This window comes from Siphateles boraxobius, unplaced genomic scaffold, assembly GCF_051911475.1.
Source record: "Siphateles boraxobius isolate OS27281-9 unplaced genomic scaffold, OSU_SipBor_1 29, whole genome shotgun sequence".
Taxonomy (NCBI): domain Eukaryota; kingdom Metazoa; phylum Chordata; class Actinopteri; order Cypriniformes; family Leuciscidae; genus Siphateles; species Siphateles boraxobius.
The window spans coordinates 20792467-20813348 of record NW_027508908.1 but is presented as its reverse complement, the minus strand read 5'-3'; the positions used below and the strand labels follow the sequence as shown (position 1 = coordinate 20813348).

General features: G+C 38.4%; 2 protein-coding genes across 2 annotated transcripts in view; both read left to right on the top strand.

The window, feature by feature from the left end:
- The window catches only part of vps8 (VPS8 subunit of CORVET complex), a 138627-nt gene that overhangs the window by 67909 nt on the left and 49836 nt on the right, over nucleotides 1–20882 (top strand). The window contains exons 35-39 of the mRNA XM_077246890.1: nucleotides 7889–8039; nucleotides 10421–10510; nucleotides 12771–12953; nucleotides 13083–13164; nucleotides 13626–13708. Of these exons, the coding sequence (XP_077103005.1) occupies nucleotides 7889–8039; nucleotides 10421–10510; nucleotides 12771–12953; nucleotides 13083–13164; nucleotides 13626–13708 (589 nt within the window). The remainder of the gene's footprint in view (nucleotides 1–7888; nucleotides 8040–10420; nucleotides 10511–12770; nucleotides 12954–13082; nucleotides 13165–13625; nucleotides 13709–20882) is intronic.
- LOC143753957 (E3 SUMO-protein ligase ZBED1-like) lies at nucleotides 16024–20646 on the top strand. The gene is made up of 2 exons (XM_077246893.1): nucleotides 16024–18661; nucleotides 19071–20646. Exons 1-2 carry the CDS (start codon nucleotides 17225–17227, stop codon nucleotides 19518–19520), a joined length of 1887 nt encoding a protein of 628 aa, XP_077103008.1. The 5' UTR covers nucleotides 16024–17224; the 3' UTR covers nucleotides 19521–20646.

Genomic DNA, 20882 nt, shown 5'->3' with positions numbered 1-20882 from the left:
GTCTCTCTTCAGCAGTTTTGTTTCATTTTTACATACCAGCTCTCTGTGTTGCGTTTAAACATACTTATTGAAAATACCTCTTTACACAAATTTTCAGAGCACTAGGGATGTCAAATATAGTGTATGTGCCCTGCAGTAACGATTCAAAATATAGGATCTGTACATAAGGCCTTGCAGTGTAAAAAATTTAGATAAATACACCTGGACTGCCTATTATCCGACTACACTATTGCATAAGTAAATGCATTTATTGGTGAACAGCTGGAGTCTCTGTAAAAATGAACTGCCATCTCTGTCATCATCTGTGTCCGTCTCAAACATTGTTCCTTCATCTCTTTTCTCAAATGACCTCTGCCACACATCCATTTATCTTGACCTAGTATTTCATTTAATTTTTCACCCTTTTTATTGTCCTGGAGTCCGTTACGCTCGGCCACCACATTTTAGCTTGTGTCGTTCTTCTACTGCCTGTGACAAACAGGACTCAAGGATTAAAATCGCAGGGATTAAAGTTCTCCGTCGCTACAACGGATTTCCGTCAATTGCAGGGTTCCCGTCTGTCCTTAATGTCTTCAGTTCACTTTTCATAATTTTAAGGCCGTAAATAGGCTTTCATTTCTCAAATAGTGTGATAAATGTCTTAATTTTAGTTTGAATAGGTCTTAAATTAAGGAAAGACGAGGTGTATTCACCCTACTGAGGGGGATGTGATAAAGCCTGGATTGGAGCGAAAGCACGTTCCTCTCTCCACTCTAAGCATTCTGTAATCACTTCGTTTATGGGCCAGTCCGGGTTTTCAATTCCCGCTCACAGAAAAACTGCTCCGTGTTCACTCAATTAATCTAGTTTTGGAGAAGTGCATGTCAGGCTACAGCTGGTTCACTGCGGTCCGAATCCGAGCGTGTTTGTTCCCTGCGCCCCCCGCAGCGTTGGTCTGGTTTCACACTCAACTTGATTCTATCGAACCCTGGTGCGTTTGCGTGCATATTACATCATCGCAAACGTGCACGGTAGTTCAGACTTGCCAAGTTCGACTCACTGTACGTTCACACCGCCGCCGGCGAGAGCGTCAAAGTGGCCGGAAGTCATTCATTTTCAATGAGAGCCGGCGGCGAGCTCCGGCGAGAGCGGCGCGGCTTGGACGGTGAGAGCGGCGAGGAGAGTTGAAGTCAGGTCAACTTTCTGGTAATAAGCAATGACGCAGTTCTGCGGCAACCGGCAGCAACCAATCGGAATATAGAAGTGCTCCGTTTGAGAGGAGTCCAGAGAACACAGTCCTGTAAACTTTGGTTCCGACCACATTAGTTCCCAAGCAATATTGAGTGGGGTTGATCATTTGAATTTGATAAGAAGGCCCGCAACACTATTTATAGGCAATATTTTCGCGCTAGAACGCTTGTTTTTCAGCGGGAATGTAAATTATAATAGCACTTAACCATGAACACAAAAGCCACACCACACAAATGGCTTTTAATTAGTTTATTTCATTAGCAAACATGTCACTATAATTGTTAAGTTTTTTCCATCGATCAATTTTCTGCAAAAATAACGATCGAAATGATTGATGCTTTGTGGCCCCTTTAAATACAGTTGTAAAAATGACCACGCGTTCGATCTACGTCAGAGCATCAGAGCGTCCACGAATCTTTCCACGGCGTCGCTGGCAGGGCGGCGAGAGCGAGTTTATCCGCTCTCGCCGGCGGCGGTGTGAACGTAAAGTCAGGAGAAGGAACTCCCGAGGACGAGAGGACGCGAGTCCGGTTATTCTGCAAATGGAACAGCGCGTTCTTGATCGCGTCACTCAGCTCGCTCTGGCTACTCCGGTTATATCTTTATGTATATTTTAAGGCAACAATAAAACGAAATATGGTATAAAATACAACTCTGCCTCTTTTCATCAACAACGAAACGAAATGTATATAAAACACCTCTTTTCATTTATGAATGAACATATTAATGGCCACACAAATGTGGTTCAGACAACGCACATTGATTATCTTCACTGCATATATTTATAACAACACGCAATATAAAACACAACCCTGCTTCTTTTTGTTTTCATTTCAAAAATATGAAACCTTATTGATCATTAAAACTGACATTTAACAAACAGAGACAGGGTTGTATCGTTTTATTTTACTATGCACACATACAGTGAAGATAATGCATAGTAAAATATATATTTTAGAATATATAACATTACACAACCCTGTCTCTTTTTGTTAAATGTCAGTTTTAATGATCAATAATATCCAGTATAAAACTATAAGTAGCCTAATAGGTAGGCTATAAGAAGCTATGCAATGAGAAATAAAGCAAACAATTCAGTCAAACATTAGTCAGCTCTCTAATAGGCTACAAAGTTAAAGTTAAATAGCCTAAATATATAAAGTTATGAAACTTCACTTTGCCCTCAGCCAAAACGATTTGCCATCGAACAAACTATATATTAATTTAGTTTAGCATTGTTTGGTCTTATAAGATAAATAAAAACATGCACTAAAAAGTTATGTAGATGGTTGAGTATTTGTCAAGCTAAGTAATTTTTTTTCATAGATTAAAATAGCTTTTAAAATATGCAAACTGGCAATATTAAAGGGGTTTACAACATCTCCCCTTAAAACGCTATTGGTCTCGACTATTTAAATAAAGTTAAAGGAATATGACTTGGCCAGAAAAAAAATTCAGTCAGAAGAATTTTTTCACTTTAATCCCTGAGATCGGTATCTGTAGTGAGTTTTGTACATGCTGCTGTTGACAGCCTGTAGGTAAAAAACAGAGTGGAGGACAAACCGACAGTACAGTTGTCTTTTCACTGCTGAACTGTCATTTACAGGCAGATAATGGTGGTATCTATTCTGCTGTGAGATTTTCTGATTGAATTAAAGGTGGAAAAATCGGATTAATACGTTTTAATTTGAAGAGTTAATTTCAGTCATCAACTTGTAATTTTCACCTGGTGGACGATAAAATGTGTAAAAATCCCATAAACCTATCCCATACTCATGGAACCACAATATTAAGGATATATCCTTACACACAATATATTAGTACCAAAGCGACCAAAATTAGAGAGTTAATTATACATGATCATGTCCCATATTTTTATATGTAGATTTTTTTTGCTGAATATATATTTTTTAAACTGCACGATGCCTACATTTATTTGTAGCATTGTAAGCAATTGAATGTATTATTATTTTTTTCTAAATAACATGTTATTGTAATGTTTATTTCAATTTATTTATTTTCGTTACTCAATCTTCCGGTGAAACAACAGTTTTCTCTCTGGTGACAAATGCCAGACTTCTACAATCATTTAGTCTGCTTAAAGTCATAATAAAATCTAAATTGACACCATTTACTTTGTTGGTACTAGCACTGTCACATCTAGAAGTGGTACATTCCTCACTTCTCTATTGGAGTTTTCCAAAGTCCCTTAAAACTGCAGTTGTCAAGTCCCTCCTGAAAAAGAGCAATCTGGATAGCAACATATTGAGCAATTACAGACCAATCTCAAATCTTCCTTTCATAGGCAAGATCATTGAAAAAGGTATCTTCAATCAGCTGAACAAATTTTTAAGCTCGAATGGATACAATTTTTAATCTGGTTTCCGACCGCATCACAGCACAGTGACAGCGCTCATAAAGATAATAAATGATATTCGTTTAAAAAACGATACAGGCAAATTATCGGTGCTGGTACTACTTGACCTCAGTGCTGCATTTGACACTGTCGATCATAACATACTTCTTGACAGACAGTCAGGCTTTCTGGGATAGTCCTAAAATGGTTCAGGTCACACTTAGTTGGGAGAGGTTATTATTTGAGTATAGAAGACCATAAGTCTGAGTGGACATCCATGACATGCGGAGTCCCTCAAGGCTCAATTCTTGCGCCACTCCTATTCGACTTGTACATGCTCCCACTGAGCCAAAAAATTAAAAAGAACCGAATTTCTTACCACAGCTATGCAGACAACACACAGATCTACTTAGCCCTATCACCTAACGATTACAGCCCCATTGGCTCCCTGTGCCAATGCATTGATGAAGTAAACAGTTGGTTGTGCCAAAACTTTCTTCAGTTAAACGAAGACAAAACTGAAGTCATTGCGTTTGGAGTCTGAAATCTCGGTGTGATTCTGCAGTCAGACCTTAGTTTCAGTAGTCATGTCAAAGCAATAACTAAATCAGCATACTATCATCTCAAAAATATTGCAAAAATTAAGTGCTTTGTTTCCAGTCAAGACTTAGAAAAACTTGTGCATGCTTTCATCACCAGCAGGGTGGATTATTGTAATGGACTTCTCACTGGCCTTCCCAAAAAGACCACAAGACAGTTGAGGCTCATACAGAACGCTGCTGCTAGGATTCTGAGCAGAACCAGAAAATATGAACACATCACACCAGTCCTCAGGTCTTTACACTGGCTGCCAGTTACATATAGGATTGATTTTAAAATATTATTACTGGTATATAAATCACTAAATGGCCTAGGACCTCAATACATTGCAGATATGCTCACTTAATATAAACCCAACAGATCACTCAGATCATTAGGATCACATCAGCTAGAAATACCAAGGGTTCACTCTAAGCATGGCGAGTCCGCTTTTAGCTACTATGCCAGCCGCAGCTGGAACCAGCTTCCAGAAGAGATCAGATGTGCTCCTACAGTAGTCACATTCATATCCAGACTGAAAAACACTTCTGTTTAGCTGTGCATTTACTGAATGAGCACTGTGCCACTGTTCGTCCGACTGATTACACTGTATTTTATTTCTGCATTCTCCTTTTGATTCTAAACTCTAATGGCACTGAAAATTGGGTAAGAGACAAACATAAATTACTTAATTGGAAAAATTGAGAGATGAAACCATGCTGATAACCGGGGTCTGTGGTGGAGTAGTGAGTTTGATGTGTAATTAAGCTTGAGGTTCTGTGGGGTGCGGACTGGATCGACTCCATTCCTAGAGCTCCTGAACAAATGGGTTTTTTTGGGTGCGGACTGATGAGCAGTGAACCAGTTTCAGATAGCCACAAAAATCAATGCTTGCTTATTTCTGCATCACGGCAGACCCTCAGAGCTACAACTCTCTTTTTTTTTTTGCTGTAGCTGACCCACGGTGACCTTTATAGGACATATGGCACCTCAGGGGCAAAACTCATCTGTGATAAAAAATCTGAGTTAACTGTGTCCTCCCTATGTGACTGCTGTCTCCTCTCAGGCCAGGCCTCAAAGCGTGTTTCTCCTCACGATCTACCCGTCCTTAGAAACCTCCCATCTCAATTTGTCAGAGTCTCATCTTGGACAACAGAGCTGATTTCATTCAGGGTAGTTTGTATAAGTAAAGACCTCATTTCCTTATGTAGGCACTCTGTGACTCTTGTAGTGATGAAATTAGTCACAGGAATGATAAGGGGACACTACAGACTTCACGGTCCCACTTTATATTAAGTGGCTTCAAGTATTATGTACTTACATCGAAAAATAAGTACAATGTACTTATTGTGTTCAGGTTGTATTGTAAAACACTTTTGCTGCTATTGAGATGTGATTCTGGTAAGTTTAGGGTCTGGTGTGGTGGTATGGGTAGGTTTAAGGATAGGTTAAGGTGTAAGGGAAGAGTCAACTGTGTAATTACAAATGTAATTACATAAATTAATTACAGCTGTAATTACATGTAGGTATTTTCAAAATATAAGTACAATGTAAAAACATGTATGTACACAATAAGTCCATTGTATCAAATTATTAATTTCAATGTAAGTACATAGTACTTAAAGCCACTTAATATAAAGTGGGACCCACTTCACTATAAAACATGTCTAATCTTTGACAATACCCTCTGGCCGAAACGTTAAATGTAACACTACCAGTAGAACGGCATAAGCTGTGCCATTTTTTACTGAAGTTTTACTTCCTCTAGGCAAGGCCAAATTACATTGAGATAAAACGAATAATCTACCAATTGTAATTTGAAGAAAGCATCTATAACATACAGCCTTAGAAATATGTCTTCTTAAAAATGGTTAAGTCAAATATAGGGCAATATGTAAATGATTGGTCAGTTTTATTCATTGGCAATTCACCAACATGTATCATATGTATTATTATACATGGAAAAATATATTTTATTGGCCATATACACTTAATTTACATTGGCATGGAACAACTACAAAAACAAATTTGATCAAAATTTGAATTTGATCATTTGAAAAAAATTGCTTAGTGTTTTTTGTCCTTACAATGAAAGTCAGAAGGATCTAATGTTGTTTTGGACCCTATTAACTTGTATTGTATGGGCACAAACATTTTTGAAAATATATTCTCTTATGTCCCACAGAGCAAAGAAAGTTTTGCATATTTGGAACAATTACAGAATTTATTATTAGAATTTTTTGGTGAACTATCTATTTAATCTATACTACAGAAATGTGCTCTATTATTTACAAAAAACAAACCGCATTTACTATCACTTCGATAAGAAAACACCTGCCAGAAACTTAATGTAAGATTCAGTGTACTTTCAGAATCCATTATTTTTGTTCTTTGTGATTTTTACTGCTTCATACACTTCAAAAACATCATCCTTCACTCTCACATGCCTTTTTAAGTTTTAAGACAGGGCCATACCAGAGTAGAACAGTACATCTCACATGTGATGAGGATGTGTTCTGTCACATGCCTCATACAGCAGGAGCTGATGGTGGCTGATTGGGCTTTGATTTGAGAGCTTTTCTATGATTGAGCTCTGAGAAAACCCACACTACATGATAACTTGATTGGGAGAGAGGGAGAGAAGGAGAAATGGAGGGAGGGAGGGAGCAAGACGGAGATGCACAAATGACGCATTATGTACTTTTGGGCTTCTTTTCTCTTAACAATGCGAATATCTTTGATCATCTCCTAATAATGCCACATTTTAAGGTCTGGGTAGATTACATAGTAAGAAAACAATCAGTTCTCCTAATCAATGTGTTGGATGTGACGGGAATAAAGATTTGAGCAACTTTGACAAGGGCAAAGTTGTAATGGAAAGACGACTTTGTCAGAGAATCTTTGAATCGCTCACAATGTGAGCAGATTTTAAATGTTAAATGCACAGTCAACACCTTTTATTTAATAATCAACAACAAAAAATCTTTCTCATTCTTCAGTTCTCTCTCAGTTTTTTCTCTTACTGAGTTAGGTAATTACACAGTTTCAACTATTTAGGATACCGTAGTCTGTAGTATGTTCATGCTCTAGTCTTATTTAAGTTCAGTGTGCCGAGCAGGACGAGGCAGAGGGCCGTGGGAGAATGGATTACTAATGAGCGCCACCTGCGCAATGCACCGGTCTCGTATCTCTCACGGAGGAGCGGAAGCATAAAAGGAGGAGCGACGACAGTGGAGATCGAGAGAGGCCAGGCTTGGATTTTATTTAATGTTTTGTTTTATTGTGTGTGGCAGCAGTCTACCATGAGGGACTGCCATCTTTACTTTTAGTTTTTGTATTTGTTGAATTATTTATTATTAAAATTGTTGAATGTTCGCCGGTTCCTGCCTCCTCCTTCCCGTAACATCTAACCTCATTACAGTCTGTTTGTCCTTGGTCTGGCTGTTGATCTTGTTCTCGGCACATTTAAGCCAGTAGACTTAAACATCAATAACCAGAAGTTAGCTTTGAAGGACTGTTGAAGGTTTTTATGAGAGCCGTTGCCTTGAGCAGACTGCTCTTACATGCTGTGTGTGCTCACAGTTGTAGTCTGTTGAATGAAATAAATGACCATTTTGCAACGTGATAATTAAAAATCCCTTTTTTTCTCAAAGTGTTTTGTGATGGTGTCCTCTAATATAGGTTCTTTTCAAGTGGATATATGGTTTTCTCTTTCTGTAACAGCTCCAGAGAGGGTCTAAATCTTCAGACTATTCTAAGATTGGGCTCAGATCTTCACGAGCTCTTAGTGGATCTACTGTGCCAGTTCAGTCCTCAGCATGTCATCGCCTTCCTTAAGACCTCTCAGGACTACAGACTGGAGGAGGCCATCCAGGTATAAGTACATCAATCTCATACATACAAATGGACTGTTACAAAGACTGGTGAGCTGCCTAGTAGTCTCCTGCCTTAATCTAGGCAGCTTTCTTTTAAGTCAGCATCCTAAATGTAAAGCAGCTTCATAAGTACAACCCCATTTACAGAAAAGCAGAATATGTGATTACATTTGTAAATTCTATTAATAACAGACAAAAGAAAAAAAAAATTCACTGACCAACTTAATTGTATTGCGTAAACATTGACACAAATCTTTTCACAATATTGTGTATGGTAGGTGGCGAAATACCTAAATTATTTGCAATCTTGCTTTGTGAATTTTTTTTAATTGTTTGACAATTCTCTCAGGAAATTTGGCATAAAGTGGTAAGCCATGACACATCTTTACTTGCGATCATGAGACCCTCACCTATTACTAGTTCACCTGCTTATTGTTGACTGTTTCAGAACAGTTTAACTTGGATATTCTATCATCTTTTCACTTTTGTTTTTCCTCTGTCTCAACTTTTTTGGAGTGTTTGGCAGCCAAAAATGTATTATTCACAAAATACAATCTAGTTGGTCAGTGAAAACATTGGAAATCTTTAATTTGTACTTTTTTCAGTTAAATAATGGTTCAAGAGAATTATCAAATCACTGATTCTTGATTATATCCCAACCCTTCTGGAAATTAGGTTGTAGTATCTGTTCACTGAATGCTGCAGATTTAAAGAGAATTCGAAATTCCCATAATTCTCAAAGCTCTACAAATCCCCTTTACCTTGAATGTTTTCATCAATCCATTTTCCACTTGTACTTGTTTATTATATATTTGGGGGTAATTTGTTAATGCTTTCAGCTACCAAAAAGTACTTTCAATGTAACATTCTCCACTAAAATCAGATAAATTCAGTACAGATTTAAAAAATCTTTTTTATGGGTAGCACTCTATTAATAACCAGACACACACACATGTAACCCACACAATTAGCAATCCTCAAGTAAAGTGAGAATTTAGAGAGTTAATTCCCAGAATTACTCAAATAATGACTCAAATGATACAATTTGCACACTTCTTCTGAGTACCATGCTATCGTGGATGTAGCAGGTTACTGTAATCTGGCATACATTACTCTGATTGTACTGCACTCCTGTGATCCAGACTCCTGGATTGGCTCATTAAATTGGCCAAATACGTTTGACTACTGCAGGAATCTGAATATATGTCCAGTCATAACATGAACAACTGCAATGATCAATAAAACATTGTACAAAATCATTTCTGTAATGAATGTAAATCCTTGTTATTTTGCATGAAGTCTGAGAAAGTCAATTCGAATCTCTTTAACCAAAAGAAGACATTTGCAAAATAGTTCAGCTATTTTTGTCCATGCAATAAAGTTCTTTAGTCAAAAAGAGTGAGAGTTTGCAATTTCAGTAGTGTGATGCTAATTGCCAGCAGGCAGATAGTTTGTGAATAAGGCACAATCTATAATGAGCTAACTATACATGAAAAAAAAGCATGTTTACGCTGAAAAATTTTAGAGTGACTTCAATAATCATGGTTCAGTGTGAGTTTACCTCATTTAGCGACTGTTTAAACTGGATTGTGGGTGATTAGTAAATAAGACAGTTTTTGCACAGAAATACAGATGGTTACTGAATTCACCGCTCAAATTACAGGTTTGGCAGGGCAGGTTGGCGATTAGTAGACCACACACTATCTAATCAATCAACATGAAACTACTGATCGAGTGAGTAAAGGTTGCTTGCCAATCTGATGTAATTAGGGTGCCAGCTGACAGGCTCAGGGAGAAAGATGCCTGGAGGAACGAACGAATAAATGAATAATGGAGGGTGGGAAGATATCTGCCATTCTTAAGCGCTGAGACAGACAGAGGCAGAAGAGAGAATCAATACCGTTACAGAGGCTGGGTGGCACCTGCTTAATATTTGAACTGACAGCTTGCACACACGCACACATATAAAGCATCTCTAAAATCCTGCCATCTCGCCTTATACTTGTTTCACTGCTCTTTGTATATGTCTCCATATCTAGACCCATCTGCTTACTGCTGTGTTTCTGTCGGTCTGTATTGTCGTTTTTCTCTGTGCACTCTCATACCTGCCCTGTTTTTGTATTCATGGATTGAACTGTATTCATGGATTCCTGTTTTTGTTTTTCTGCCTTCTGCATAACCCCCTTTAGTTCCAAAATGTTTTTGAATGTTTCGTTGTGGAAATGTTTTTTCAGTAACAAACAGTCTCACCTAAACACACTTTCGCAATCTGAGTCTGTTCGTGCTGTGGGCGGCTCGGACTGGATCATTTGTCTTGATAATCCTGACAATTCGACTTCAACACAATTGCCTGTCTTATCTCTGTCTTGTCTAATCACAGATCACAGAGAAACACAAGCTGCATGAGGCCACAGCCTTCCTGCTGGAGAGGAAGGGAGATGTACAGGGAGCTTTTGAAGTGCTGCTACAGGTTTGAGTTCATCACACCACACTAGCGGCCTGTAGCAAACCCCAAAACTGGGCAAGTGGATCCATGTTAGCTTAAAATGCTTATTGGCTGCTTTGAATGGCATTTGCTCCATTATCACTGAAATACAATAACATATAAAATACATTTGAATTTTTAACAACTAGATGTTTTTGTTGTTGTTGTGTTTTTCACATTTTAATCATAATGGAGGAAATAGCAGTAATTATTTTGCCTGCAAAGCTGCAAACTCATTGTCTTTCAGTAACATTTTCCAGTTTGAATCCAAAATATATTATTTACGTGATTTGTTAAGACCAGCAATTTTATGCATTAAATAACTTTTTAGTATATGGATGATGATGATTATAATTATACAATTATATTATTATAAATCCATCTAAATTATTTTTACTTGGAAATTTGCTATAACACTGCGAGCACAGGCAGTCAGAGCATGCTCAGGGACTCTGCGTCTGACAAATGCACCACATTTTTATCAGGATTACATTGAACAGGTCTTTTACATATGACGCATTCTTGCATTTAACCCTCAAAGAGATAGTTCACAAAAAAAATTTAAATTCTGTCATCATTTACTCACCCTAATGTTGTTCCAACCCCTTAAGACTTGACTTAATGTTCAAAACAGAATATATTTTTAATGAGACCTCCATTTAATATCCAGGTCACCAAAACTTAAAAGATCCAAAAAAGGTCATGCTAAAGGCATCGTAAAACAAATCCAGATGAGTTGAGTGGTTTAATCCAACTCTTGTGAAAGAGAGATGAGAGAACTTTGGTTCGGACCTTGATGCAGACTTTCAGGTGTGAAAACGCCCTAGGAACGTGTACTTTATACTTTTACTGAAGTCAATTTTGAATTGAGTATCTCTACTGACCATACACCTTTGCATCGATGGAAACTTGAGTCAAGAGGGTCAGCAGTGTCTGAAAATAACTATCACAGAGAAGTTAGTCTGATCTTGTCACACCAGCACTGAGGTAAAAAAAGAAGAATAAAGAGCATGTCAGCGGATTTTCACCACAAATTAGAGTTTGTTGGCATGCCATCACATCCTGGTCAGCATCTGTAAGTGCACTATTATAAGTATCCTGACTAGGCATATCAGAGCATAGTGTGGGAACTGCACTGCCCCGAAGTATAAAGTGCTAAAGAGAGTGGTGCAGTCAGCAGCTCTTATTACTGGACCTTAAACATTAAGGACAGGATGTTTACAAATAGATGTTTAATGAAGACCAAGACTGGCCATAATTCCGTTGTATTGCATAATTTCACTGCTGCTACTGGAAAATTCTATCAGAGCATCTAATTACATTAAAATACTTTGCAACAGATGTCACCATGATGTAGTCACCAGTCTCAATTTTTCCATTGGGATTCACCATAATGTATGACCTTAGACTAATGTCTAAATTACCACTACTCCGCCAACTGCTTTTGAACGCAATGTGTATGTGCATGCACACTCTGCGATGAGTTATCTCACTTCCTGGTAATGTCCACGAGATGAAACACATCAAATGCTCTTTTGTTCAAAATGCGAGGTATTGAAGTAAACAGTTTGTCTTAAGTAAATGTAGATGAAAGTTGTCATCTTCTGTTGGATTTATAGTGTAAATGTGCTGTCACACTTGCAAATTTTGCTACCATTTCACAAGAATAAAGGTCCATTGTCTATTGTCAATAGTGTAATGATGTATGAATCATAGCTCACACAAAAATCATTGATCACATCGAGCAGCTATGTGGTGAATCCTGTGAAATCTGCTTGCTGGGAATCCTGGGAAAACTTTGCCCTCACATAAAATTCCAGATTATGCAGATTCCTTGACTGGATTATGCCTGTAAAAATGGCAGAACAACAGTGTGGTGACCAGGACGAGGTCAAGGGCCGTGGGAGAACGACGTGATTACTGATGAGCAATGCACCGTTCTCCCACGGCCCTCGACCTTGTCCTGGTCGCCACAAACAATAAATGTGACCTCACCTTAAAAGTATGATATCAGCTTTCAGTTTAACTGAAAATGTTTGAAATATTGTTATTGTACTAATGTAATGCTAGCCGTGGCAGAATCACCAGGATTTAGATTTAGCAAAAAATCTGGAAGTCTGCCGAATGGATTTACTCATAAAGTGAATTTAGATGTTGTTTCAGAGAACAGTGTCTTAAATTTCCCTGGTGAGACAGAAAGGGCAGGTGGAAATGCGCTATTGATCTGTTGATCTCTGCTTCTCAGACCCTGAAGGGCAAACTGCACAAACTTGCCCTAAAAGGCTCAGAGGCAGACAAGCCCGACGATGAGGAGGAGGAGACACGCAATGAAGTGCAGAGTCTGTTACAAATAGTGGATGAAGCTCTGCATGACATCATTGCCTTGTGTCAGAGGAGCTCGCACGGTCTCAACCGTCAGCAGAGAGAGGTATGTGTGCAGTCCCAACAACCTGTGTTGTTTTTCATGAACAGGATGATGTATTGATGATCTTATTCACGGTTTTACATGTCTCCGCTCTCACTTTGTGTGTGTACATAAATCTCCTGTCACTCTCAGGCTCTGTGGTTTCCTCTCCTCGAGGGGATGATGTCACCACAGAAACTACTCAAAGGTGCCGATGCCAAACACACTTCAGACGGTGAGACAAACACACAAGCACTAGTTTTGTATCTTCTACAGTATAGCAGTGGTCCTCAACCTCTGTGCCCCAAATCAACTCCAATGCCCCAAATAATTTTTAAGTATTTCTTGCTTTACTTCTAAAAATGATAAGGATGCTCTTTAAAAAAATAAAAAACAATAGAAACTATAGTTGTCTATAGATCAAATAAGATTTATGCAGCCAGAATTCAAGTTGAGTCGGATATATTGCGTTTACAATTTCCAAGCACATAAATTGTCAAGTGTATTCGTATTTACAAGTAGAAAATTCCAAATCCTAGATGCATTTGAGTACTGTGCATTTATAAGTGATAAAAAAAGAAAATAAATGTTATATGGGTTAATAAATATGTGTATGTATATATATATATATATATATATATATATATGGGGTAAAAAATGGCTCAGGCAATCCCAATTGTTTCTTTCTTTCCTCAGCGCTAAAAGAGCTCACTATGAAAGTCTTAAACAGCATGTCCAGTTTTATTGCCCCACCTGCCATCATTCAGCGCATCCTACAGGTAAGCAGATACTTTTTTTACAGCTCCTTCAGTTAGTTTTTACAACTGGGCTGTTTAATGTGTGCCTAGTCTTGAATGGCAGCCACTCCAGCCATCAGGCATGCGTCGCTGTGTTCCAGTAATTGTGGCATGTATGAGATTGAGATATTATTGTTCTGTTGGGTATGTGGGATTTGTTTGGAAAGACTTGAAACCTTCTGATTTGACAATAGGATTGCAGGCTCAAGCTCAAAATCCCATGGTTCTTATTTGTGCAGAAACTGTTGACATACTCACATAGACATTTGAGCAGATTCTGCATTCGACTGCTCCAGATATATCAACAGATCAGCCATCTTGGAATTGTTAACATTTCAGGGTTATAGTTTAGAAAATGTAGTTTGTGTATTTGCTATAGTTCATAAAATCCAATGTACTGTAATTGCATTATATTAAGCCTTTATAAATGGATTCATATACTTCAATTGATGGTGTTTCGCTGTTATATTCTAATTCTAATTCAGATTATCTGAATCAGATAATCAAATTACAATTATTTATAGGTCAACATTTATAAGGATAATGCATCATTCCACTTTTATTATTACACTTATATAATTGTGTGAATAAACAAATATATTGTTGGATCGCTATGTTCATTTATTCATAATGGAGGACATGCTAAATGTTTCACGGTAAATATGAACAATTCCCTACAGTAGCATCTACAGATGCAGCTTTTAAAATGTTTTAAAATTACACGATCTTTCACACAATATGCTCTTGACCCTTATATTTAGATTGATGGAAATACTGTAGAAGCTGAACAGCAAATTTGCTTTCCAATGGCTCTTCCAGCTCAGAGCCTTTTGTAGCTGTTTCAAACACACTCACACACACACACACACACACACACACACACACACATTTTTCTTTCCATGAGATCAATGCAAGAGCTCAAGAATAGGTTGAGGCTTTGGGCAGTGGGAGACCTTTATCTGTTTTCATCTGCACATATTCAGTCCTGTCAGCTTTCCCCCATCGATCTTCCGGTCTCCTCACTCCTTATCAGTGCTATTACACCAGCACTCTGCTGTTCTGCTTCAAACTGCTGTCTTTAGAACTTCTGGGATTTCTTTTGAACCTGTGCTTATTATTAGTATTATTTTTATTTTTTAATTTTTTGCTGGTTTGCAAAGATACCGTTCAGTTCAAAGTTTTGGGGTCAGTAAGGATTTTTGGTAACACTTTGGTAACATAATAGGTAGTTTGCAATCTCAAACATATTCTCAACTATCATTTTCAATATCTTTAAAATTAATATTTTGATCGCAGACAGCTTCTTCACCCAATCTACCATCAAGTGACAGTGACACTAATATTTAATTGCATACAATATTAGCTCTGCAGTAAATTTCTAAGACATTTCAAGTGTTGCTGATGATTCTTGTGTATTTGTTTGTTTTATGGCTGCGGTAATTATGAGTGAAACATCAGATCATCATTGTTTGTCAGACATCACCAGCCTGATGATTAAAGGTGAATTGCTCTCAATGAGTCATCAGAGATTTAACCTGTTAACTAGCAGAAGGACGCTGGCGCAATGAAGTGTTCTTTGTTTACGCTAGTTAAGTTATTCTTAGTTTTAATGTAAAAAACTATGTATCATCCGAGGTCCATTAAAACGAGATCCTGACTCTCTGTGGTCATAAAAAAACCCACAAAAAATTTTTGGGCCAAATTTGCCCCTTGGCCTCTGTCCATCATGGCCTCCTAATCATCCCCATATACTGATTGGCTTCATCACTGTCTCCTCACCCCCAATAAGCTGGTGTGTGGTGGGCGTTCTGGCGCAATATGGCTGCCGTCGCATCATCCAGGTGGATGCTGCACATTGGTGGTGGTTGAGGAGATTCCCCCTTCTATGTAAAGCGCTTTGAGGTCCCAGAAAAAGCGCTATATAAATGTAACAAATTATTATTATTAAAAAATAAAATGCAATCAACTTGATAAACTATACATCATTAACCCACTGGGGTCTGAGGTGTTTTCTGTGCACTGGAGGTGTTTTGACATGCCCTGACATTTGTGCTTATTTCTGTTACTTGTAACATTTTCATGGCTAAAGTCTGATTACACTGTATTTACTCAGCACAAACTCTGCTACAATAATATGTGAGCAGCATGTATGTAAAAGTTTGTAGTTCCCTTTTGAAAGTGAACTCGCACTTCGTCAAGTGCTATGGGGAGCACTTGACGCACTTCGTCAAGTGCTAAGTGCCTCAGCGTGACTGATCACTGAAACATCGCCGATAAACATCAGGCCCAACGAGTTGGACCGATGATGATAATCCATTCTGACGGTCTGGCTCAGGCCTTTTTGTGTGACCAACCTAACCATCCGATTGTAGTGAGAAACATCCCCTTATAGCCTCACAGTGCAGTTGACAAAGTAGTTGGCATTAGGTGCCTCCTCCAGTTAAAACGAACGTAGCCAGGCTGTTCCCAAAAAAACATATTTTTTTCAATTGCTATAGGGACTCGTTACTTTGTTCACTGAGTCTCCGGTTGCCCATATCTGAAATTGACTAATAATTGGAGTAGTGATAAGCACAGGTAGCAGGTAAGCCTCCCTGTGGGGTTAGTGGAGTGGTTAGGCTTCCTCTCACTCCAAAGAGTTATCTGTTGAGGCCTCCACTCTCTAGAGCTTGACAGAGTGTTTATAAGGTTATATTTTCAGGTCTCCTCTCATGCGAGAGTCATCATACTGGGGCCTCCGGCCTTAGGAGCCCCATGCAGGCAGCTGGTCCTGCTGCAGGTAGAGGTAGATAAGGGGTCACTCTCTTGAATGGCAGAGAGTTTTTCTTGGCCCTTCGCCTCTCTTCGAAAATTGTTCATGCGTGGTTTGTTAAAAAAAACATTGTAATAAGGCCATAAAACCCAAACTGACTATTTCTTCAAGACTTTTGATTTTTTGCTTCAAAATGATGTGGAAAACATCATTCACATAAACAATATATTAATTTAAAATTTGTATGACAAATTTGATAGATGATAGAAAATTTGTATCAGGAAGGCATATGCAGGGAGGGTGTAATCGATCATGAATATTGATGTGTTTCATACCTGGAAGACAAAGACCCTTAACCCTCTGGGGTCTGAGGTGTTTTCTGGGTCCTGGAGGTGTTCTGACATGCTCTGACATTTGTGCTTTTTTCAGTTATTTATAAACATGTTAATGGCAAAGGTGTAAATTCATCCTATATAGCACAAACGGGGCTACCGTAATATGTGAGCAACTAGGGGTGTAAGAAAAAATCGATACACTTAAGTATCGCGATATTTTACTTGGCAATACTGTATCGATTTTCAAAAACGCAATATCGATTTTTTTTTTTTAGTTTACGTGCAAAAATATTCATGGTTCAAGTTTATGTTGTGTTTAAAATCCCTACCACTAGATGGCTATGCTGAGACGCACCACTAGTCTCTCGCCTAACCGCGTCTAACTTTTTGCTAAAAGCTAAAAACATAGCTATGGCTGAACCCCGCGTAAGACCGGCTCCTGCTGCATTCCGTGCTGAAGTGTGGAATTATTTTGGTTTCCAGAGTAAAGAGGGCTCTACAGATATCGACAAGAACCATGCGGTTTGTAAACTGTGTCTGGGAAAGATTAAGTACTCTGGTAATACCACGAATTTGAGGGCACATATAGCAAGACACCATTCAGACACTCAGTTAGGCGAACAGCAAGCTAAACGAGTCGACCCCTCACAACTCACCCTTGCTCAAGTTCAGACGCAAAAATTACCAACGACTTCAACTCGTGCAACCAAAATAACCCAGTCGGTAGTTTATTTCATTTGTAAAGACATGCGTCCGCTCAGTGTGGTTGAAAACGAAGGTTTCCGTTATATGGTGCAAACAATGGAGCCTCGTTACACTATACCGTCCCGGCAACACATCACTGATATCGCTGTGCCCAATCTTTACAAGGAGGTTAAAACAAACGTGCTGGAATGTCTAGCTTTAGCTGAGAAGGTTGCCTTGACATGTGACGCTTGGACGTCTAGGGCGACTGAGTCATATGTGACTATTACGGTTCATCACATAACTGACGAATGGAAGCTGGAATCCTGTGTACTGCAGACGAGAGCGATGTACGACAGCCATACCGGAGAAAACATCGCTGCCGTACTGAAAGAGGCCGTTGCTGAGTGGCGTCTGGACATAAAAGATCCCGTCTTAGTTACGGATAATGCCGCTAATATGCATGTGGCAGCTGAACTTGCCGACATGAGCCACATACGGTGTTTTGCACACAGTCTTAACCTCGCCTCACAGAAAGCGCTGAAAGTGCCATCAGTGGATCGACTACTCGGCAGGGTCAGACGCGTCACTGCATTTTTCAGACGCAGCACCATAGCTAGCCACCAGCTTAAACAAAATCAGGACCTGCTCAAGCTACCAAAGCACAGACTAATCACAGACGTTGTTACAAGGTGGAACAGCTCGTATGATATGGTGGACAGATTTTTAGAGCAGCAGCCAGCCATCTGTGCAGCACTCCTTTCAACAGAGGTCCGCAAGAGTGAGAAGGATATATTCACACTGACTGATGCTGACATCACATGTGCTGAAGCAGTACTCAAGGCACTCAAGCCCATGAAGGATGCTACCTTAGTGATGTCAGAGGAGAGCATGCCTACTGTTTCCCTCATTGCACCACTTTATGCAAAGCTTGTCATAGGCACAGAAGAACACCTGGATGACACACAAACCGTGAAGAGTATCAAGGCTGCTATAGCAAAAGATCTGGGAAAGAGATATGCTGATGAACAGGATACACTGCGAATGGCATCAGCTCTTGATCCTAGGTTTAAGGATCTACCCTTTCTCTCCGAGGCAGAGGCCAATGATGTCTACTTCAAAATAACTGATGCTGTGGTGGATGACCTCACCAAGCAACAGAATGTAAGTAAAAATAAATACATCAAATACACACAAAGGAAAATATTATGTTTAAATATTATTAAATATTATTAGGAAATAATATATGATCGCATAAGGCCTAAAGTGTAAATAAATAGTAATATAATCTCCATTTAATTGGACTTGAATCTATGTACAAAAATAGGATGAATTTTGATCATAGTTTTATTTTATCACTTTATTTATTATTTCATTTTAATTTATTAAGTTTCATCTCAATATTTTATGATTATGCGTGGATCTTGGGCTTTGTTGTACATTTGTACATTTAAAAATGTTTAAATAAAGAATCACAAATAAAAAATAGGAATTTGGGCTAAGATACGATTTAGTGTTGGTGTACATAAATTTACTGTAAACTAATACTAGTTTGATTTGATGTTTTCAGCAGCAAGGGGAGGTAGAAAGTCCAATGGAGGAAACTGGTCGGTCAGAGGAGGTTGATCAGCCAAATGGCCCTGTATCCACCCAGTCCCCCAACAAGAGACCAAGGAGCTCATGTGCTTTGGCAGACTTGCTTGGACCTACTTTTGCCTCTACCAAAAATAATGCAACGCCAAAATCTGCACATTACACTGCAAAAGCTGAAGTTCAACGTTTTAGGGAAGAACCCCCTTTGCCACTTCCAGAGAATCCTCTCAGTTGGTGGAAGTTCCATGAGCACGAGTACCCTCACCTATCCAAAGTAGCAAAGCGCTTTCTTTGCATTCCCGGTACAAGTGTCCCTTCGGAGAGAGTTTTCTCCTCCGCGGGAGATATTGTTAATGCACAGAGAAGTGTCTTAAAGCCTGAGCATGTTGATCAGCTGGTTTTCCTCCACAAAAACCTTAAGATTAAATAAGCTTCCCTTTTCATTGATTTAATAATTAGTGTTACATTCCTAAATGTTTCCTTTAGGAATCGTGTTTTTATAACACTAAGTGTTATGTGTTGGATCCTGCACCTCAGATTGCACCTTATGTTATGCATTAGCCTTTGTTATGCATTAGCCTGTTATGCATATGCATTGCAGTCAGGGGCTGTGTATTTTCTGACAATTTACATTAAGTTCTTCAATGTTTCCTTTAGGAATCGTGTTAGTGTTTTTGCAACACAAAACATGTTGGATGTACTAGGGTACATGTTGTGTACTAGGAATAGTGCAAGCACTTTTTTTAATTGACATAACAATGTCTTTTCTTTTTTGAGATTGTGTGATTTTTCAGATTTCTTTTTTTATGTATTGTTACAGGGTCTGTATTTATTTTATTTTATTATGGCTTACTTGAGCATATAAAAATGTGTTCACCAAGAACCTGTGAGCACAGTCCCAAACTGGCAGTTTGATTTTGCTTGTACTGAATTGTTGTTTACCTAAAGTAAACTTGTTTGACTTTTATGCACATCATGTCTTTTTTCAAATAATACTTTTTTCTAAAATGATAGTCCTACTTTAAAAAAAAAAATCGCAATATATCGCATTATGAACAGTATCGGAATATATCGCGATATATTGAATCGTGACCCATGTATCGTGATACGTATCGTATCGCCAGATTCTTGCCAATACACAGCCCTATGAGCAACATGTATGTACATGTTTGTATTTTTAAGATAATAATGTTTATGAAATTTGTTTATGGTTTGTGAAAATGAAATAAGGTCATAAAACCCATAGTGATTATTTCTTCACAAGACTTTTGAAAATTGTGTCACGTAGCCTAGAATATTTGCTCCAAAACTATGTGAAAATCATCCTGCATACTCATTTAGATAAGACAATATATTGATTTAAAATTTGTATGACGTGTTTTGTGTGAGAAAGCTTTTTGCGAGGAGGCGTGAATCTCTCATTGATATGAATGCATTTTATACCTGAGAAAGACAAAGACCCTCCCCTAATGGCCATATCAGGTGCTATCAGGCCCGATCATTATGAGGAGCCTTGCACAAAGAATAAGGAGAAATTAAAAAAAGAATGGCTTTTAGATTGTCTGGATTTATTTACAACACAACATAATCCAAAGATACAAAACAAAGGACAAAAAGCACATTAGTAAACACACTGATCTAAAGACAAAGACTTAAACAGTCACACACCTTTGTGCCATTCCTGAAACATAGTAGCCTACATACCTGTCATGTCCAAGGGGTTTGACTTTTCATTTTACCATGTTCATGTACAGAGACTCATGTGAATGTTAAAGTCAGCAGGACTCATCCA